The sequence below is a fragment of the Leishmania infantum genome, chromosome 32 (assembly GCF_000002875.2).
Source record: "Leishmania infantum JPCM5 genome chromosome 32".
Lineage (NCBI taxonomy): Eukaryota > Euglenozoa > Kinetoplastea > Trypanosomatida > Trypanosomatidae > Leishmania > Leishmania infantum.
In genome coordinates, this window is record NC_009416.2 from 491292 (window position 1) to 512824 (window position 21533).

Here is a 21533-nt window from a genome sequence, read left to right on the forward strand (position 1 = left end):
TCAATCCCGTTTATACTGTCTCCACTTCTCCTTCCTTCCCCCTCTCTATCCCCCATTATTTCATGTGCCTATTGCATCCCACGCACACGACTTTTCGACGCCAACGGCAAACTGTGCCGCACATGTTCTCGCTTCTCCGCGCTCGATCGTCGGCCCATCAGATTGCCTCGATCCTAGATCACCGTCTTTTTCTCGTTGTCCTGTTCAGTCTGTTTTTTTTTTTTGCGTGTGTGTACTCTAACCGTAGTTCAAGGCGTATGTGTGTGTGTGTGTGTGCTCGAGTTTGCCTGGTGTTGTCGTCACAGCAGCTGTCGAATCACGCATACATCACCACCACTTTCATTCCTGCCTCGAAAAAAAAAAAACAGACGCATAAAGCCACAGACATCGGCGAGGTAGAAGCGCAGCCGCGGGTTTCGCCTTTTCTCTTCCCATCGACTTTGTTGACCTCCCGCCTTGCAATCCAGTCAGGGCACCATGTCCACGTTTGCCCTTGAACCCTTGCCGCTTTTCCAGCCCATCACGGCCACGTCAGAGGAGCGCATCACGCAAGTTTTGGAGGCGCTGAGGGCGCAGCACAAGTCAACGTTTCCGCTGCTCTTCCAGCGCGCCTTGGATCGCGGCACAGCGGACTTGCCTACCCCGCAGAATGACCTTCGTCTTATGGCATACGCCTTCCTTGTCGCGCGACACTGGAACGTGGAGAAAGCGGTGAAGATGGCGAACGATGCATGCCTCTTCTTCGAGAAATTCCGCACCGGCAATGACTGGCTCTTGCCGTCTGCCTTTTCGATTCGTGGCTACGACCAGGCCAACGTGGCGGCCTGGACAAAGCAGCCCTTCGGAACAACGAACACGCCGCTCTACCGATGCATGCAGACGATGTCGCCACTGGTGCATGGCGGGTTTCACTACTGGGACCGTCGTGGCCTGCCGGTGCTCTACTGGCTCGTAGGGCGCATGGATACGCACTCGGTCCTCCGGAAACTGAAGCCGCATGTCCCGGTTGGCACCACGATCGAAGAGTTCTTTCAGCTATTTGGGGGCGGCATCATCGAGACGGGCTGGACACTCTGCAGGTACCAGGACGCCGTTCTTACAGCCCACCCGCAACCCGGGATCGACATGGGCGCACCGCGCCGCAACTTCTGCACCATCGTCGTGGACTGCAAAGGGTTAAGCTATAAGATTATCGACAGGCAACTGCTGGAAAAGACGAAGGCGACGCTGCAGCAGATGCATTGCGTGTTCGCCGACTGCATCCACCGCATCGTTGTCGTGAACTGCCCGCCCATGGTAAAGTTTGCCTACAGACTCCTGAAATCCGCCATAGGCGAGGGTGTGCAGCAGAAGATCACGTTTGTGTCGCCAGAGAACACGACGGCGGCGCTCGACAGCGTCGTCGGCCTGGAGCGTGTGCCGGCCTTTCTTGGCGGCCACTGCCAATGTGAGGGCGGTTGCATTGCCTCGTACAACCCGAACACCGCCTTCAAGACCGAGGAGGCTGACGATGAGGGTGACGTCACCACGGAGAACATCATCGTGGGCCCTGGCAAGAAGCACGAGAGAGTGTTTGAGCTGCAGCAGGGAGAGGAGGTGATTTGGGAGTTCTCGACGACGAAGGGCACCGATGTGCGCTTCTCAGTTATGTTCTACCCGAAGCAGCAAGGCGTGACGGCGCAGTCGAAGGGCGGAAGGGTGAGGGTGCGCATCGACAAGTCGGTAAAGCGCACAACGACCGAGAACCCGGTGGTGAAGCAGGAGAAACTGAAGGACGGTGCAGACAGCTACATGGCCCCGGAGGACGGCATTCTGCAGCTTGTCTGGGACAACTCGAAGTCGATCGTGAGCGACAAGGGCATTCAGATGCGCGTCTACAAGTCGGAAGCGATTATGGAGTCGCCCGATGAGTAAAGCAGTCCAGTAAGCGATGCAAGGTGTGTATTTCCTCTTCTCTGTCGCTGCTGAGCTCTTTTGCGGGTCTCTCCCCGTGTGGTGTCTGCGTGTGAGATGTGGGTGTGCGTGGAGGGGGTGCAATATTTCGTTTGACACTCTCAGCCCCACCCTGGCGGAGGGCAGCTACACCTCCGCACCCTTTCACACGACACGCTTTCGGTCAAGGGTTGGAAACGGAGGTGTACGCCGAGACAAACGAGCCTCGCTCATGCCACGGCGGCCTTTTTCCACTGGTTGACCATGGAGTGCGATGCGGCGTCCTACCTAGCTTCCCCTTCGTTTAATTGTGTCTCCTCCTTCAGTTTTGCAGGCTCGACCGTTTTCGCTGTGCTGCACTTCCTTATACGCTAGCCCCCGTCTTGCACGCGTGCACACAAAAATACCTTATCTTTCCTGCACGCGTCCCTCTCCTCCTCATTCGCCTTACGTCTTCACCATTATCTCTTCATTTCTGTTGCAGCGTATTTTTTTTCTTCTTTCGCTGCGAGCACGTGGGAACACACGCACACGATGAAAAGTCGTTTTGTCATGAACCGGTGAGGAACTCGGCTTGGGATACATTAGGTGCGCATGTGGCCGTGTGCGCGTGTGAGTCTTCCCGTTGTCTTGTTGTATGTGTGTATGTGTGTGCTTGTATGCCGTCTTTTCTGCAAACGCCCTTCTCGTTCTGTGCACAAGGATGAGCATGTATGATATGAGGTGTGGCAGTATTTTTTTTTTCGGCGGGGGTTTGGGGTTTTTGTGTGCTGTGTTCCGTGCAGCTTGCAATGTCTTTTTTTTTTGCTCGTTACTTCCTCAGCTGCATTACGGAACGCAGCGGCTTGAAGCAACTTGGATGGGAGGGGGGGGGGCATGGCATCCCAGCATGGTGTGCAGGCTCTCTCCGAGAGCCCTGACCTGCAGCTGGCGAAGTGCCTCCTGGAGCTCATCCGGCACGCGCCTCTGCCCAGCCCCTATTCCCCGCATGGCAGACGCCGATGCTTTTCGCCCTCGAGCAGCACCCTGGACGCGACTGGCTTGGGTGAAGGCGTGCGATGCGCCCACGTCTCTGTCTGACGCCCGAGGCGCATCACGTGTGCGAAGAAGGGACGAGAACCTCTTGCTAGACGCATGGCCCCGATTCGACGGCAGGGCTGTTCAAATTTCTCGTGGAGGAATGACACGTTGAGGAAGTGAAATGTACTTCCCTGTGCCCGTGGGCCGTTCTGTGTGTATAATGCCTTTTTTTGTTTGCTTTGTCTTGTGCTGCTCATGTGTTTATGCAACCCCTTTCTTTTGTGTGTGTGTGTGTGCGTGGCCATGCGTACCATCGTTGATCCCTACTCGTGCCAGTATGTGTGCGTGTTGGCGAATGCCCTGTATTCTTTATTATTATGTATTCGTTTCTTTTTTTTTGCGTTGTGAACTGCTTCCGTCCCCATCCACGTCTCTCCATGTCTCCATACTGTGCATACCCATTCATCCTCATCATTCTTTTTTTTTCCGGCCTGCTCTTGAGCTCTGTGCCGGCGTGCATACTTGCATCCGCCCGCGCCGAACATCTGGGGCATGATGACAAGAGTGCTTGGCGATGCGGTGGTGTCGCAAACGAAGGGCATCTCTTTCTCTTGATACCTGTTCGTCCTTTGCAGCACTTCACCGTTTCCATACTAAGCTCGCATACATGACTTCACAGTTGTTGAGTCTTTTCCTTTCCCTTCTCTCGTCTCTGTCTATACGTCCTCCTCCTCCTCCCTCTCGCTCCCCCTCTCTTTCCTTCTCTTGGCTCCGATTTCGTTTCTTTGTTCGACTCTCCTCCTTTATGTCTCCTTGGCTTCCTTTCCTTTCCACATTCCTTTACTTGTTTTTTGTATGACTACCACTGCTCCTCCTCCTTTTTGGGGAGGCGGGGCGGAGGGGGGGTAGGTGGGCGTGTCAAAAGATGTGCGTATCGACTTCATTTTTTGTGTGTGTTTCTGCACTTCCCTCAAGCCCGCCCCCTCGCTCGTGCGATCAGCATGAGTTCGGGGGGAGGAGAGGATAGACGTTTTTTGTGCGCGTGGTTGTCCGTCTCGCTCTCTCATTTTGGTGGGCGGGCGTGGTATCGTGCGGGCGCCTCCTTTGAATGATGTGAATGTTTGCGCACACGGGCCCACGTAGGCCTGTGTGCATGCATGTGCTTCGCGCAAAATGTGCTTTTCGACGAATATATCTCTGCGTCTATATATGTGTGTGTGCGTTACCTCGCATGTATGGAGTGGCGGCTGCTGAATGCGAGAGCGGCGCAACGCGACATACAGTCTTCCCACCAAGTCACAAGGTAATCGACAGGCCTTCTGTTTTCCTCACGGAGAGGAGGGGTAAAAAAAAGAAGAGATGTTGGCTTGTGAACAGAAAAAAAAAAGAGACGGCACTACTTGTGCTTTCTCATCGCATCTATCGGCTCTTCGGGTGGTGTCTGCCCTTCCTCTTCGCTTTTTTTTCGTTCCGCTCGCCCTTTTCCATTTCTCGTACGTGCGGGACGACGCCACAACATTCCTTCAACCCGCACATATATCCTCTCCTCATCTCTTTCGCCTTTCTCATCAACTTGGTTAGCCTTCGCGCTTGCCACCCATATTTGCGTCGCGCAATCCCTCTCCGTCACTACTACAACCGGTGCGGCGCTCCCTGTCCTTCTCTGTCGCTACGTGGTCTCGTCTCGCTTGTGCGCACAGGCGCGCGTGTGCGCGCTTATTTTCTTTTCATTTCGTAGTGCTATTCTTCTCCGCGCCACCGGCACGTTAGTGCTGCTGCTACCAACTGGCGTATTGCACAGTGGTGGCTCTGGTGTGTCTGTGTGTATGGACGAGGGAGGGTGTGCCAGCCTCTTTAAAAAGAAGCACCGCCTTCCTATTCCCATCGGGTGTGTTAGCATTTGTGTGTTGCTCTACTTCGCTCACAGATGAACGGCACACAGTCGCTGAAGGTCGAGCGATTCGACACCTCCTACAAGGATAGCGACCTGCTCTCGTCCGCCACAGACAGTATCGACCTCGATCACAAGGATGAGCATCAGGTAACGGATGCGATCAAGACCCTCCAGCAACTCTTGAAGAGGGCTACGGTGAATGGCACCACGTCGACGACCTCCATGGACGCGGCCGCGGACAGCGCAGCTGCCATGGAATACCTCGCCGACTTTTCCTATGGCCTGACGCCCGGCGAGGCGCGTTATATTGTGTACCGGTTCCTCAAGGCTAATGGGATGAACATACCACGGGCTCTCGAGCAAATGATGCGGTCCGCCGAGCGGCGCAGGAAGCAGAACCTCAACAATATGGCGCTGTTTCCGTGTATTATTCCCATGAGCGGATTTAATGAGCAGACGGTATGCTATAAGCTACGGCTCCCTTTTATTAGCAACATCTCCGGCAAGCGCTACCTGGACGCCGAGGGTCGACTTCGACTGGAGCATGAGCAGTTGGACCACTGCAACGCGCATTACGAGGATCCCTACACCAGTTTCATGACGACTGACGTGGCGGCCGACTCAAGGCAGCCAAGCCCAGACAGCAGCGACTGCCTATCTTCACGACCCGCCATGAGCGCGCCTCAAGTGGCCTCCTCCTCGCCGATACCCCCCGTCGGTCCTGCAAACTGGAAGGCGACCCTTGAGGGGGATGGCAGTGCAGAATGGAAGCGAGACGCCGAGTCGCAGAGGAACTCCCTCTCGCCGAAGGAGCACCGGCGCAGGAGCGATGAGAAAAAAAGCAGCGGAGCCAGGTGGCGCTCCTTCATTTCCCTCATTCCTTTTCTCCGTCATCAAGGCACCGGCTGCCTGCCAAATGCGTCAGCCTCGCACCTGCGGAACATGTCGACCGTTACATCCGAAACAAGGAGGCACACCGGCTTCCACTCCATCCTATCCACGTGCAGCGGCAGCGATTGCGGGAACAGCGGCGCGCGCGAGCAGAACTATGAGACACCGGAGATGGAAGAGGAGGAGAAACTCCTCAACGCGGCGGGTGTGGCAGTGCCGTTGACGGCAACACCCAGCACCCTTTACGCCGACTGTCTCAATTTCCACGGGCTCTTGGAGCCGATCGTTGCAGTCATTACAAAGCACGCGCCATTTGCATTCCACTACTGGGACCTTGAGGGGCGTCCTGTCATGTACTGCCGCCTTGGCAGAATGCACTCGAAGAAGCTGATGCAGGAGCTGTTTGCGCTGACCCCGATCGATGCCGAGCCGCGCGCACTGGCGTTGCTGTTTAACACGTACGCTCTACTAGTGCTGGAGCAGCTGATCCGCTTCTGCAACCGCCGAAACCGTGAGGGCGACGAGATTCGCGATGACCTGCTGCCGCAGTCGCAGCTCGGGAGTACACAACGCCAGCAGGGTGAGCCATGCCCAACCACCACCACCGGTGCCATGCTTCGCAGAAGGCCACTTGTCGGCTCGTGTACTGTTGTCGTCGACTGTGCTGGGCTACAGATTCGACGATATCTGTACAAGCCGCTGCTGCTTATGGTGCGTTCAATTGTTCGAATGAACATGCGCGACTTCCCGGAGCTGATGCACCATGTGTATGTTACCAACTGCACGAACGCTGTGAGCTTATCGTACCTGATGCTGCGCGGCATACTTTCGAGAGCGACGCGGGAGAAGGTGACGTTTTGTAGTAAGAGCAACACGGCTGCCACGTTGTGCGAGTGCATCCGCAGCGATCTGGTACCACAGGAGTTGGGGGGCAAGTGCCAGTGTCCCGGCGGCTGCATTTCGTCCATGGATGCAACGCCGGACGACGTCCACTCCGCGACGCTCAGCCGCAGCTTCGGTGACGCACCCTCGAGCGTTACAACGCAATGCGGCGACACTTGCACCGAGCAGGTAACGCAGCGGTTGGGTGGGGAGGGGCTCTTCTTTCACCCTCTCCACTACACTGCCGAGAGGCTTGTGCTCAAGGCGCGAGAGTCGCGCAAGCTGTCTTTTGGAATGGGCGCGGGGAGCGAAATCATTTGGGAATTCGCGGTGAAGCACAAGCGCGACGTGTTCTTCTCGGCTGTCTTCGTCTCCGCCGGCAACGACGGCGCGATGCTGTCGCTGGTGCCGCGCCGACGAGTTCAGAATGAGGCGGGCCACTACATTTGCCCCTCGATCGGGGCAGTCATCTTTGAGTGGAGCAACAAGCACCATTTCTTTACTCGATGTCGGCTGAGCTTGAAGGTGTACCGCGAGGAGCGGCCGGTCGGCTCCATGTGAGAATGCGGCGCGCGAAGACGCGGCAGCGCGGCACGGACGCCTCTCCCAGAAGACCAGGACAAGGACTTTCGGAGACGAGGGGCCGGCGGCGCCGATTTTGCTGTCGGTGTGGAGGCATGCGCCGTGTCCTAAACAGCGTGTTGATTGGTCTCTGGTTGCTGGTGTGAGCATGCGGAGAGGGCGAGGAGGACTGGAAGGAGGAATGCCGTTGAGGGAGTGGCTTGCGCTGCCTGCGCACCGCAGTTGGTTCTTTCTCAAAACCCTCCTTCTCTTCTCGCGCTCAAGCGGCTATGGCTTCCTCCACGCAGATGGAAGCACGTCGGTCCCTCGCCACCGCTCTGCATCCATGAGCTTTCCCAGTCACCGAGGGAATCGGCGCGCCTGCACGAGAAATTCTCGACAGCGTTTTTTTTTTGTTTCTTTGTTTTTCGTGTGTCTGTGTGTTTGAAGGAGTCTCCAACAGCTGGCATGTGCGTGAGTTTGTTCTCCAGGGTGCGCGTGGGTTGATGATGGTGCAACAGTCGGGATTCGGACGCGTGTGAATGCTTCTATTCCTTCGCCAGTGTGTGTATGTGTGCATGTGAGAGAGACAGTTAGACCGAGGCCATGAGCGAGGCAGCATATTCGTCTACGCCGATCGGACTTCTGGAAGGGAGGGAGGGAGAGGGAGGTGACGTGTGCAAACAGGCCGCTGGCCACGATGAGCCACACCCGCTGGAGGAGCGCGGGCCCTTTTGCACGAGGGCACGGAGACGTGTGTGTATGCCCGTGTGTGTGTGCGGACGAGAGTGCGGAGCCACCCGTCCTTCCAGCTTCCTGTCGCACCTCCCCGTGGCGCCAGTGGTCCCCCTTCGCGCCCGGTATGCGGAATCACGGCTCGACCTGTCCGCGGGATTTTTGCTGGACTTTATGCAGCGGGATGTAGATCAAGCATGGTAGCGGAGTCGCGCAGTCATCGCGGTTACGCGTTGGGTGCATGGCTGCTGGAGTAGCGGTTGCGGAAAGCAGCGATGGCGGAAGCGCTACCCATGTGAAGGTGCACCTCAGCTTCGGCAGACAGGAAAGAATAAAAAGGCGCCTCCCGTGCGCAGCGCACCGAGCGGTGCTCTGTCGGCCCGCTTCACGCACGCGGCTTCCCATCCGCCCAATGTCGCGTCGGCGCAGAGGCCGCAGACAGCACCGGTCGTCGTCGGCGGCCTGCTGCGCCGTCGCGTGCTCGCTGCGGCACACTGGCACCGTTTGCCGACATCGCCCTCGGCGCACACGGGCAGCGCGGCCAGCCATCGGCCAGCCGTCCAGCGCGGCGTCAGCTCTGCATCCCTCCGCGGCGAGCCGCCGGCACACCGCTCGCGGCCACAGGATAAGTCGCCTCTCCATCAGCCCATGTCTCTCTCACAAAACGCAGACGACGGAGCCGGCAGCGCTACGGCCGCAATCGTAGCGTTTCATTACGGGCGCCGCCCCGTGCGCTGCGATGCCTTCTGCAGACACCATCGCAGGGCTTTCTGAGGCTGGCACGTCGCTCGGCCACGCGCGCAGCCCTTGCCACAGCTTCCCCACCCGGCGCCTCCGCTCCGCCGCTGGCACGTAGCGGCGGCGGTAGTGGCCCGTCCGCGACAGAGGCGACACGCCAGCAAGCCAGTCCCTACATCACGTGCCACATCCAGCTGCTCGCCGGCCTGGCGGTCCGTGAGGTCCGCCCAGTGGCGCAAAGCAGAGGGAGTGCTTGCCGAGCAGTGCCATCACGCCCAGCAGCGGGGCTGCCCCCCCCCTCCCCCTTTCCTTCACTCCCAGGGGGCTTCGGGGACGTGGGCGGTCGATCCTCGCTGCACGCCCTGCACCGTGCTGAGCTGCCCCTGATTCGGGTGGGGTGGCAACGACCTCTCGCCCGTTTTTCCCTCTGCACACCCTCCCGCACTCACAAAGCCAGGCATGCAGTTCTGTCGCCACGCACGGCGCACAAGAAATGTAGACGGAACGGCGTGTCCCTGCTCGCGTTCAACCATCAGGTCCGTAGGCCCCATGGCCCGCTCGTCCCCTGGAACGGGCGCTGCCGACGGGAAGCCCGCGCGAAACCAGCTTCCAAATGAGGAGGCAGTCAAAGGCCCTCTTCAAGGCCAGCGCAGTGTCGCGGCTCTCTGGTGATTTCATGTCGCGCCCGTTGAGTGCGACGCCGTAGATCGTCGAGAAGACGACGAGACGACGGTCTGCTTCATGCACCAGCCTGGGCAACACGGGGTGGTTCTGACGATTTGGATAAGGTGCGCCTTCAGCAGAGGCCCACGCCACGTCGCGCTGCAGCAAATGGCGCCTGGGGGCGGCAGTCCCTTCCTGCCCAGCCCAAAGTGGGCTCTCCGGGCCAGGGATCACTGGGCGGCGTTGGCATCCCCACGGCACCAGGGCGCACGGTGTCGACGGAGTGGAGCTGGGAGCCGTACGCAGCCGAAGGCGCCGCGGTTGCTTGCGCCGCGGCCTGCGCTGCATCCGTCCGCTCGGCCGTCGATGCCGCTACCAGAATGGGCCGGCACACGCTGTGTCTGCCCTGAAGAGATGCCTTGCGTGCATTCCACAGGTCCAGCACGGAGGAGGGGAGACGGAAGAGCGGCCGCGGATCCTCCTCCGTGGGGTGTGTCGGTCCGCGATGGGTCTCCTCAGAGACGGCGTCATCCATATCCTCCCAGACCCGCCGCCACTCGTCCCACTGCCCCACCCGCTTCGTCTCCCGGCAGCGGGCGCGGGCGGCTGTCCGTGAATCGGCTGACAGCCGCCTCGAGGCGATGGATGCACTCCTCCGACACCTGCACTCCCTCCCTCAGCAGCATGAGTGATCGAGCCATCCGCAGTCAGAATCCCCACGCGCGCAGGGCGCCCGCCTTTCCACGGTTTTCGGTGCTCATTGGACGCCCACGGGTGGCCGGCGTCAGCCGCCAGGAGCCCCGCAAATCTGAGGCGGCGCGAGGCGCGGCCATGGACGAGAATCCCCATGTGCAGCTGCTTTTCCGCCATCAGCCCATCGCAAGTTGACGAAAGCACCCCCCTCCCTCCCGTCCAGTCTCACTACCATGAACACCACAGCTGCACAAACAATATTCCTCTATGACATAGTTCCTATCTTGTTTGAGAATGATTGATATGGAGCTGCTATCAGGCGGAATGTGCCAACGATGACCTCAGACGCGTGTCCCTCTTTCTTTTCTTCAGCAGGAAGTGGTTCACACTCGTTTGCTGGCTGCGGAAGCAGATCCGAGGGCACTGGGAAGAGCAAGAGAGGATGAGAGAGGGACAGGGAACGGGAGAGTTCGCCGTTCAGCTTTCACGAAAGCACGCCTTAAAGATGAAGTTTATATTTCCACGTTTTCTGCTTTTGGTTTTGGTTTTTGAGTTTGCGTGCTTCTTCTCCTGCAGCTGTTTCTATGCAGAAATACTCTCAGATGTTTTCTGTCCGTCTGTGTTTTTCTCTCCCCTAGACACACACACACACGAACCGCTTCTGTGCTCCGCTATGTGGCCAGGCGTGAGTCTTTTCTCCTTTTCTACTCATATTCATGTACAGTGTTGTGCCTGCGCACGTATTCCCTATCGTCGGCGCGCTCTGTGATTATCTCATGAGAATATATCGGTATCGTTTCCATGTATGCTCGCTGGTTTACAAAAAAAAAGTTTTGTTATGCTTTTGGAGTCCTGTCAGAATTTATTCCATGTTTGTCATTGACGGGGGCCTCGCTATACTCCGTGACTCCTGGTCCTTCGCTCATCTCTTTTTTTTTTTTGGTTTGCCTCTGCGGCAGGGTGGTAAGGTCACAAAGACGAGGCCAGCCTGTACTTCTCTTCAAAGTCTTCTTGTCGTGACTTCGCTGCACGCGTGTGGTTGGACCATGGAGAACGTCGTTGTCCTTCCGACCACGAGTCAGCATTGCCGTATCTCTCTCTCTGTGCCGGCGTGTGCCATTATTGCTGCTATCCAGATGCCGGTCATCTGTTTCGGGTCTTCTCTTGTTGCGTTGTGCTACTCTTCGAATTTTCCTCAAGCTCTTCCCCTCTCCCTTTCGCACGTGTAGTGTACGAGCACAAGGAGATCAAGAGTAGATTTTTTTCCTTGGAACTGCGCCTGTTTTGCTCGCGCGGCTACCGCCTCTCCCTCTTTTAGCTCTGCGTGTCTTAGGTCGCGGTGTATCGCAGTTTTATGAGTGCTTGATCTGTTTTATGTTTTTTTTTTGCTTTCGGGTACTCTGGCCCGTCCTCTGCCTGCCGTGCAAGCACCCCTCCCTTCCTCCCACACACACACACACAAGCCCTTCTGCTCCTTCGTTTCTTTTGGCTAGTCATCCGCCTCTTTCCTCGAGCAGCACGATACCCTTCCCCCTCCACACTCGAATGTACATCCGCTTCGCGTCGCAACACTCTCTCGCCCATCTCTACCTTGACCTTTTTGTTTCCTTCACAGCGGGCCTACTCACAGAAAAGAAAACGAAAACGACGGGTGGTGTTTACGCGCATGAATCTGGGTGTGTTTGCGCCTCGGTCGTGTGTGTTTGTGTGTCCTCGCCGAGCCAGCGCCAGCCTTGAAGGACGGCGTTGTCTTGTGCCACGTCGCGTATTGCCCCGCTTGCTTTTTTGAGTGCTTGTTTCGTTTCTCACAGTGTCTTCAGCAGTTTTGCGGTGACTGTGATAGAAAACGTTTGTGTGCTCATCTACATGTCTGCTAGTTCCTGCCGCGGCGCTTTCCGGCTCGAAGACGCTCTTGCTCTCTTATGGCCACATACGAGTAACGCATTTTTTTTATTTTGATCTACACAGTGGATGTGATCTTTCCCTGGTCGAACGCATAGAAGCGGCGGATAAAAAGAAAAACCGTCAGTTGTCGTCGAGTTAGGCAACCGCCGTCGAGGCAAGAACAGAAGCTCACCCTCATTGTGGAGCTTGTGTGCATGGCTGAGATACTCGCGCACCATCATACGAACTGCAGTGACAAAACATCTGCACATCCTTTATGATCCCTTCGCCTCACGTGCCCCTTCCTGAATATATGCACATCGGCTTCGTGAGCTCACGTGGATCCCATGCAACTACAACAGCCATCTTCCTCTTCCCGTTCTTTGCTCCTCATTACCTCTTGTGACATTTCACGGCGTCCTTCTGTCTACCTACACCTCTCCCATTCGCGCACTAAAGGACTGGCGGCGCGGTGTCACGACGCTTCGCCTTTGTTTCGCCTCTGGTGTCGCTACTGTTGTCCTCTTGCGCTGAGAAGAGGAGCTGTTCAGTCGCGCCAGCTAAGCGTACGATCTTTCCATATAGGCTGCGCCGCAGACACCGAGACGCGCACACTGGTGCGCACACGACCATAAAAACGAGGATAAGAGAATGTTCTACAAGGTCGTCCTTCAGCGCACGGTGAACGTAAAGCCGGCGGACCTGTGCAACACGCTGAATCGCAGTCTTCTGACCTTCCTGCGACAGGCGGTCGAGGGAAAGCCGCTGCCGTCGCCAGACAGCGTCGCTAGTATCGCACTCGACTACGTCACAGCGAGCAAGTCCTCGGCGGTGGTAATTGCCGTGCTGGATATCCTCAATGCGGAGACACTGCAAGGCAAGGTGCTCGATGACGGAAGTGTGTCGTTCCGGCTCACCTATGAGGCGATGGTGCTGAAACTGCACCGAGGTGAGGTGCTGGACCTGCTGGTCAGCGATGTGGACGAGACAGGCTTCTGGGCGAGCGTCTATGGCGTCAATAAGCTCTTTGTGAACCGCAATCAAATGGGCGAGGACCTGAAGACGGGAAGGTCGGAGTGGTCTTTTGAGGCGGAGACAGCCGCGTGGGTCAGCAACGACGATCGCCGCTCCATCAAGAAGGATACGATGGTGCGCCTTCGCGTGATTGCGGAAACCCCGCAATCCGAACGTGGCATGGCTGTCGGCACCATCGGTGCCCCGTTTCTGGGTCCACGCGTCGGCAGCTATTAGACCGTATTTCCAGGCGGCCGCCGCCTCCGTTGGGGCACACTCTCCTTGCGAGGGGGTCCCAGACAGCACCAGGTACGCATGAAACAGCAATGGAAAGGGAGTCTGCCCTCTGTGCCGCCAACCTCCACCTGTTTGTGTTGTCGGTTGCCGTCGCGGGTGCGTGTGTGTTTGCGTGAAAAGGTGAGTCCCATTGCAGAGAGAGACCCACTTAGCACAAACTCCAGAGCTGCAACACCAATGGCTGAGAGCGCGGTCTAGTATGCATGTCTAGGGAGTGCGTACCTCTGCCCAACCGTGTAGAACTACCAGGGCTCGCATGCCTGGTGTAGAGTTTAGGGATGCTCCAGTTTTCTCCTGTGTGCACGAGGGCGATATTGCCACCCATGCCAACCCCCGCACGCTTTCGCGATTGTCGTGTTTTCATTCTTACTGCCCCCTCCCCCTACTCCCTCGTTCTACACTTGCTTTTGCCACCTGACTCAAGTCAAAGGACTGTCTCGGTTCTGGCGCACACGTGATGACATCAGACATGTCGCAGGACGCGGCAGCGTCACCGTTGCCGCCACCACGGACCGCATTTTGGAAGAAGGCGGTCATGGGTGTCTCCGTGGTGCTCCTCGTAGGCGTCGCCTGGAGGGCTGTGTACGTGAGCAACCAGAACGAAATGAAAATCCGCCGCGCAGTGCACAAGTCACAGAACATCCGCGCAGCCCTGAGCGACGTTCCGGCACGGCGATTCTCTACCATCGATGTGCGCCCGTCCGCCACGCAGAGGAGCGATCTCGGCGAGCGGTACGGCTAAGCGGTGGTCCCTCACGTCGGCAAAGAGGCGCGAGCTGCTGGTGTGCTTATTCATGCATGATTCATACGCATGCAAGTGGGCAACCGGCTAGCTTGCGCCTCTTCTCCTTTTCGTCCCCTCTCCCGTTTTCCCGTGTGCTTGCCCTTCGCGTCCTCTTCATGACGTACACTGTTGCCGTCGAAGTAACTCCTGGTTGAAAAGAGACTTTCACATTGGTTGCTGCACGAGAACATAAAACAAGACAGCACGCGAGAAGAGAAGACCAAAGAACGTCATGCGGCGTAAAAAGTTAGGACGACAGTGTCGGCATCCTCACTCGTGCCGAGCACAGCCTCGAGCTTGCATGGTTATTTTATGTGTTGCGGCAACGGAAGCGGATTTAGCCACCGTCTCCATGCTCAGCCGGGCATACGGAGGATGACATATTGGCAAGCAATGCTGATGCGCTTTCTGCTTCTCTACGCATTCCTCCTACTGTTCCCCGTATGTGTTTGCGTATACATGTATGCATATGTATATCTCTCTCCACCTCTGTGACCCCACGCGCACATATTCACCCGCCACCGTCGCCATGTCGCCACATCCGTCGTTCCTTCCTCGTTGTCTCGATCTCCCACAACGCCTTCAACCCTGTGCAGCTTTTTTTTTCTCGGCCATCGTACAACGAAAAAAAAACAATAAAGGTATTCGACGGGTCCAAGTCACACCGGCTTTTGCTTCACATACCAGCCCTGGTGCACGTTTCACTTTGTTTAGTTATTTTTTTTTGTTTTGCTGCTGCTGCTGCTGCTGTTGCACGCGTGACTGTGTGGAATTCGGGTGTGTATGTATGGGATTCTGTACCGGTGTACTTTCGCATTGATTGGCGCAGGCTGATTGTGCTCCTCTTTGCTCCTCGTTTCTAGCTTCTTTCTGCTCTCTCTCCCCCCTCCCCTCGCGATCGCTGCAGAACATTATCTCCCTGGACGAATTTGTGTGTGCGTGTATACGGTATCTGCCGTAACCTGTCGCTGTCTTTGCAACGCCTCTTCTCCCTCTTCTCCTCCTTAGCTGAGCCGCTCTCCTTCCTGCCTACCTCCAACCCTCCTTGAGCTGGCCATTATTTCTTTTTGTGGGACTTCGCTGCATTTGTGCCGTACGAGTCAGAGCACTTCTCTTGTGTGTGCGGTTGGTTGCTTTTTTTTCTCGTCGTGTGCGTGTGGGTGTGCGGCCTTCTTCTTTTGGATGTGTTACTTTGCGACGCAGAGTCGCTTGGGGTGAGAAGCTCGTGAACTTTACGACGCCAGACAGCAGAAAAGGTTTCTGCACGTCGGAGTCAGTACGTCCCACATCTTGTCGTTTCGTCCGCCTTTAGTTTTTTTTTTATTCGTTGAGTGGAAAGGGTAGGTGGGTCCGCCTGTGTGCCGGATCCAAAGGAAAAGGGGGAAAAGGTGCCATCGTTTTCTTTTTTTTTGGTGTCTGCCTCCACGCCGATCACCGACGTGGTAAAACTTCTGTACCTTGTACAAGTTGTGTGCATTGCCTCTTTTCGCATCCCTTTTGCTCCTCCATATTTCATTGTTGTACAGGCTCGTTCACTAGTATTTGACCTCCTTCTCTCCTTCGTTTGCTTAGCACTCGCTCGTTGCGATTCTCTCTCTCCCTGTCGGTTCATAATATACATATATATATATATTCTGCGTATATGTGAGCCTGTCTGATCGCTTGCGCGTGACAGTGCTTCAACTGGTCTTCGAAAAGTGTGTGCGCTTTCTGGCGCCCTCTAGCACACTGCCTTATTTGCCATTGTTGAGGTGCTGTTGGGGTGTTTTGTCTGTGCGTGTGCGCGCGCGGCATCTGCACGGGAGAGCCACTGCGTGTGTCCACGTGCCGATCAAACTTGTTGTTGAGGTATGCGTGGACGGTTCTCCGCCCGTCTCTTTTCTTCTCTGCGCCACTCGGTTTTCGTATCTCGTTGGGCATCTGAACGGACTTGAGGTGGAGAGCGGGGAACTATTTTTGAGCGGAGACTGCAGCACCAAGCAGCGACCAGGCCTCCGTCTCCCTACTCTCTCCTACCGATTGTGTTGGGCTCCGTTTTGTCGGTGCTAAGCTGTTGTCTTCAGTGTACTGTATTATCTTTTGTCGCCCTATTGTCTCCCCTCAGCCCGACCACGAGCTCGGTTCATGAGCTCATGAGAAGGGAAGAGAGACGCATCTTTTCTCTTTTTTGGTCTCTTAGTGTGCGCATCCAGCATCGGCATCGGCTTCCGTGCTCCTGCTATCCGCTCCTTCTTTGGTGGTGACGCTGGGCATTGTGCATCATTGTTCGCCTCCGCAAGAATCCACTGCTCCAGGGTTTATTGACCATGAGTTCTGGAGACTTCATGCTGGAGCTCCGCTACGCTGACTGTGAGGACCACCTAAAGATGAACGGGTACTGTGTTCACCCACCAGTAAGTCACGAATGCATCAACAACAAGGATCGAAGCAGGAGCTGCGGCACCGACTGCAGCGACGGTGCGGCGCAGCAGTGTTGCTCGCACCCTACAGCTCTTCTCCCGCCGTTCCATAAGCCGCTGGTGGAGGACGACGTCGAGGACGACGACCGCAGCAGTGATGGCAGCGACGACATGGTCGCCAAAGCAGCGCTGGAGCATTTTCTGATGGGGAGCGCAAGTGGTCTCATGGACTACTCAGCCCTGGAAACAGACGGCGCGGCGAACAACTGCAGCCTGAAAAGCTCGCCCCCGTCATCGACTACAACCACTGATAGCAGTGAAGGCAGTTTTCCATGCGTCGACGAGGAGGTACTTGGCGATTTGGGTGATGTCATCGGATACGGTGGCGACCGTGGCTCATTTGTGTGCTGCGTGCCACTCCCGCCACTGTCGCGCATGTGGAAACAGGCGCCAAGCTTCGCCCGGGAACCGACATTCCTGGAAGGCGCGCGCTGCTCGGAAGTGAAGAAGGCCTACAAGAAGTACCCGACGCACATCTCCAAGGACGAGCTCTCGTTTGTGTCAACGGCGTACCGATGCGCCCGCCACCGCGAGCGTTGCCAGAGCAGCAGCAGTCCCTTTCTGACGCCGGAGGAGGCTCACTACGCTGCTTTGCACCTGGTCTTACCCGACGCGGTCGTGTTAGCACGTGGCGAAAAGGTCGGACTGCTGATGCCGCTCTACAACTGCAGCCTCAAGGAGTATCTGCAGAGCCTGGCAAATCCCGCATCTTCACCGGCCGCTGCCTCAAACATGCCGGCTTCGCTGACCGTGTCGCACAACGCGAACCTGCACGCCGAGGACGCCGACAGCAGCACTGCACTCTGCAATCCACAAAGCAGCACGTTTCGCTCCACTGCAACCTATCGACCAATCGAGTCTATTCCAGTGATCTCCGCAATCGTCTTTCAAATGCTCGAGGCGGTGGCCTTTCTCAATCACCGTCTCCCTCACGGCGACGGCTCCACTGGGTACACCCATAACGACCTCCACCTGGACAACATTCTGCTCTCCTACGACGGCGATGTGGCCCTCTGCGACTTTGAGCTTGTCGCGTCCACGCCCACACCGTCGCGCAGCATGGATGTCCGCCGTTTACCGCCGTCCTCGCGGCAGTCGCCGCACGGTCTTTTCAGCGAAACAGCCGACACATGGGCCTTTGGGCTGATGGTGGTGAGCCTGCTCACAGGTGTGGATCCGCTGTTCACCTCGGACATTGTGAATGATTTCAGCGATGGCCCGCTGCTCTTTCGCTGGGACCGCAGCACGCGGGTGCTGGACTGGGAGGCCAACATCAAGGCACACGTAGAGCTCCTGCTTCGACGGCAGGATTCCACCGGGAAGCGGCTAGAGGAGGCACGCCACCTCCTGCAACTTTGTGGTAAATGCTTGGTCAACCGCGAAGGTGCCGAGCCGCTGCGTGCCGTGTCCCTGCTCGAGGAGGCGATGTTCGTCCCTTACCGTCGCGACTTTAGCCTCGCCACGCGTACCGTGAAGGAGTGGATCAGCCGCACGCGCCGGGTGTAACTCCAAAGGTGACAAGAGCACGAACCGAAATGCGAAATACAAACGAAGAACCCCTCACGCACGCATACAAGCACGTAGCGACGCCTCGCACACGTGACTTGTAAGCGAATGCATGTCATTTTCCTGTTTTCTTCGCTACGTCTGCAGCGATCCTATCAAGAAGGTGTTGTGAGACGGCTTCTCCGTATGTATCGGAGTAGGTGAGTGGGGCGGAGAGCGGTGGGCGCGTGTGGCTCTTGGGTTCACTCCCGCCCTCCACCTCTCTGTGTCTCTCCCCCTCACTCCTCGATGCCTTCGTGTTGTGGCCGTTTCGCTGTTCATCTTTGAAGCTTTCTCACGTGCGCCTTCGAAGGTTTGTTTCCGTTTGCTGTCATCTCTCACAGGGCTGCCCCATCTGCCGCTCCGCAGTTCCCCGGCGCTTCCCTCTTTGCATCCTTTCCATGGCTGTCATACGCCACTTATGTCCCTGTGCGGTGTACGTCAGTGGCGCGATACGTCTCGGGCAGCGCTGTCGTGAAAGTTGCTAGTGAGGGAATGGGAAAGAGGTGGGATTGGAGTTGCGCGTAGAAGGCATGCATCTTGACAATACATGTGCATACAAGCGGAACAACAACAAAAAAGCAGCTGAGCACACCTCCCTCGTGTGCTGCTGGTGCTCCTCTTCCTTTCTCCTGGTCCATGGTTGTTCTTTGCTCTTTCTATTTGCCTCTTTCGTGGTTTTCTTCGTTGTTTGTGCGATGTTAGGGAGTTTGTAGACGACACCACAATCGCGTTGATCTGGTCGGTATGATGGTAATTTACGCTGTTTTCTGCTTCGTCTTGTTTTCGCCTTCAAGGCCTTTGCTCCTCCCCCCCCTACCCACCCTCCTCTCTCTTCTTGTGGTGGCGTCAGAGCTTTACTGTTTTTGCTCCCGTTTCCCCCTTTTTTTTCTCTTGTTGGGACGACGTCTAGAAGCTGATGCGAGTGTGTGAGGGTGGCATTGGCCGACAGTGGGGTGAGTGCCGGCCTCTGCATTGAGGCGTGCAGGTGCGTGTATTTGTTGTTCATGTCCTAAACGCTCTCTGTAGCCGCCCTCCAAAAGGCGACCGCTGGCGCCGGCGAGTTTACGTTATAAATCGAACGCTCGATTCTCCTTGCCTTCCTCCCTCTCTTTGTTTGTCGACTGTGTCTTGGAGGGGTTCTCCATGTGTCTCCATGCTCCCGCCAAGCATCCCCTCGCGGACGAGAAGCTGGTGATGCTCCGCTTCTCGTTATGCAAGTGTTGTTAGACCTGCGATGGTAGACTTCGTGTGTAAAGCAAGGCACTGTGGCATGTTTTTCGTCTCACAGCTGCAGTGCCGTCAATGTGGCGGCACAACGTCAAGACATCGCAGCAAGCGACAAACGCTGGTCGCGCACACACCCTCTGCCATGTGTGCTTGCTTGTGTGCGCGTGTGTGTGGGAGGGTGATCAGCTTGTGGTTGTTTTGTTCACCTATTCGCTGTGAAGTGCGCACAAAGACCTGCGCGCACCGATTGACTTCGTCTCGTCGAAGATCCAGCGTGTTTGGACGCGGGCGGGGCGGGGGGGCGCGCACCGCACAAACTGCCGGTACCAATGGAGTGAAGTGCACACAAAAGTGAGCAAGGCGCGGTGTTGCAGTGGTGTTGGTGTTTAAGTGGAGGCGGCATTCTTGCCATGGTATGAGCAGGCGTGTACGGCACGTGCAGAAAGCAGGCAGGAGCGACAGATACATATATATATATATATTGTCTGTGTGTGTGCTCGCTTTTCGTGGGTCTCGCTTTTTGATGCACAAGGTGTTCACGTCTGCTGCGTGTCTGCGCGCTCTCCAGCGACCTCGGCTTTCATCCGTTCTCTCTCTTTTGTTTCTGGGGTGCTGGAGTCAGCGTACGGGGCTTTGTCTGTGAGCTCGGCAGTGACTACAGTCGGTTGCACTAACGAACCATTTTTAATGCCGTTCATCTTGTACACCGACTCCTCCGTGACAGCGATGGTGCAGCCGGTTAGTGTGAGAAGAGAAACTGAAACTAGCATGGTAAATCAAGAGGGGTGCAGCGAGACCACGTAAGTAGTTTGCCGCGTGGTTTCGAGCGAGATCAAAAACACGTCCGCTGCGGCACCTCTGAGGCGCTGGCGCACTCCCTGATGCACAAACGGAGCACTGCACCAAAAATGTGCCTCCTCGCTTTTGTAGGGGCTGGTCTGTGGAGTCTGCGGTTTGCTTTGTGTGTGAAGGATATGTTTCTGGTCGAAACAGTACTCTTGATTATCCCCCCCCCTCACCCGTTCATCCTCCCCCCTTCTCTTTCTCCTCTCATCTTCGCCCTCTGCTACACCTCTGACAACATCCCTGTCGCGCTTGACAATGGTCAAACTTCCATGTAGTTGCTCACCTCCCAACTCCCGTCACTGTCCCGTTTTGTGGTGGACGCACAGGCGGCATTACTCAGTGCTGTGATGTGGGAGTGCATCATCACTGCGACTATATGACTTTTCAAGCTCGTGTGATCTTGCTCTCCTTTCCTCGTTGGGGGCAGCCGTTATCGAAGACTGGCAAACGGAAAGCGCGGTGATCTACTCCGAGTATTGTGATTCTTCTACGTAAAGGACGTTTTTTTTTGTGGTTCGTTGCCTGTTACCCGCGGTTCAGCTACAGGTCAGCTGCGCCAGCCACATGCGTCGCTGTGTGCCTTGGCGTCGCCTCCTGTGCGGGGGCACCAGGCTCCTGCGCGACGGCGTCGACACAGGAGGTGCGCCGTCGTCCAGCTCACCCAGCTTCAAAGAGACCGTTGAGGGGAAGCTAGAGAAGGAGGCGGAGGCGCTCCGGCGCGTCGCTTGCTATCCTCATCGCTCCATGACCAGACCAGTCATGCCCGTACCGGCGTCACAGATTCTCTCCCCGGTTTTCATGTCGAGTCTCATGGATCTCAACCAGCTGGCGACAGACCTGCACTGCCTGTCGTTCAGCGCCCCCAAAGCGCACTGGGACGCAGCGGTGATTCTCATCAAGAGCAACCCAGACGAGACGGAGTACGAGGTGTGGGTGAACCCGTCAGTGCCCGGCTACGACGATCGCAACGCGGTGGCGCCCATGTACGGCATGTGGGAGAACTGCATCTCGTGCGGCACGGCGACGGCGTGGGTGGTACGCCCGCAGCGCGTCACGTGCAGCGGGTACGATGAGCACGGCAACCACAAGGTGCAGGTGCTAGACGGCATGCGAGCACGTTGCCTCATGCACGAGCTGGACCACTTGATGGGCAAGACTATCTTTCATCAAGCGGTCGGGCCAGAGTTTGTTGTGAGCTCGGTGGCAATGGCGCAGCGACATCTGTGGCCGGCCAACTTCCCGTCTGCCGAGGCGTACGTCACCACTCCTGGCCAGTTTTTTGATTACGTGCAGAACGCGACGATGATTCCGCCGGGCATGGAGTGGTGGTACGCGCAGAACGTCAGGGAGGAGTTTGGTAACGAGCAAATTGGACAGTGAGGTCGCCATGAGGTGATGGTGGCGATGGCACTGTGCTGCGCAGCTGCACGCTTGCCGTTTACTCGGGTTTGCTTTTGCAGACTTG

At 56.8% G+C, this 21533-nt stretch overlaps 5 protein-coding genes across 5 annotated transcripts; all 5 read left to right on the plus strand.

The window, feature by feature from the left end:
• Positions 1 to 477: 477 nt before the first annotated feature.
• On the plus strand, positions 478 to 1914 carry LINJ_32_1320 (conserved hypothetical protein; the record flags this gene model as incomplete). The annotated part of the gene is made up of 1 exon (XM_001467775.1): positions 478 to 1914. One exon carries the CDS (start codon positions 478 to 480, stop codon positions 1912 to 1914), a length of 1437 nt encoding a protein of 478 aa, XP_001467812.1.
• Positions 1915 to 4879: 2965 nt separating this feature from the next.
• Positions 4880 to 7180, plus strand: LINJ_32_1330 (conserved hypothetical protein; the record flags this gene model as incomplete). Its single annotated transcript, XM_001467776.1, has 1 exon — positions 4880 to 7180. The coding sequence occupies one exon, from the start codon at positions 4880 to 4882 to the stop codon at positions 7178 to 7180; it is 2301 nt and encodes a 766-aa protein (XP_001467813.1).
• A 5364-nt stretch (positions 7181 to 12544) lies between these two features.
• Positions 12545 to 13144, plus strand: LINJ_32_1340 (putative RNA polymerase-like protein; the record flags this gene model as incomplete). Its single annotated transcript, XM_001467777.1, has 1 exon — positions 12545 to 13144. One exon carries the CDS (start codon positions 12545 to 12547, stop codon positions 13142 to 13144), a length of 600 nt encoding a protein of 199 aa, XP_001467814.1.
• Positions 13145 to 16294: 3150 nt separating this feature from the next.
• Positions 16295 to 17953, plus strand: LINJ_32_1350 (conserved hypothetical protein; the record flags this gene model as incomplete). Its single annotated transcript, XM_001467778.1, has 1 exon — positions 16295 to 17953. The coding sequence occupies one exon, from the start codon at positions 16295 to 16297 to the stop codon at positions 17951 to 17953; it is 1659 nt and encodes a 552-aa protein (XP_001467815.1).
• Positions 17954 to 20632: 2679 nt separating this feature from the next.
• On the plus strand, positions 20633 to 21448 carry LINJ_32_1360 (putative polypeptide deformylase-like protein; the record flags this gene model as incomplete). The annotated part of the gene is made up of 1 exon (XM_001467779.1): positions 20633 to 21448. One exon carries the CDS (start codon positions 20633 to 20635, stop codon positions 21446 to 21448), a length of 816 nt encoding a protein of 271 aa, XP_001467816.1.
• Between the last annotated feature and the right edge of the window lie 85 nt (positions 21449 to 21533).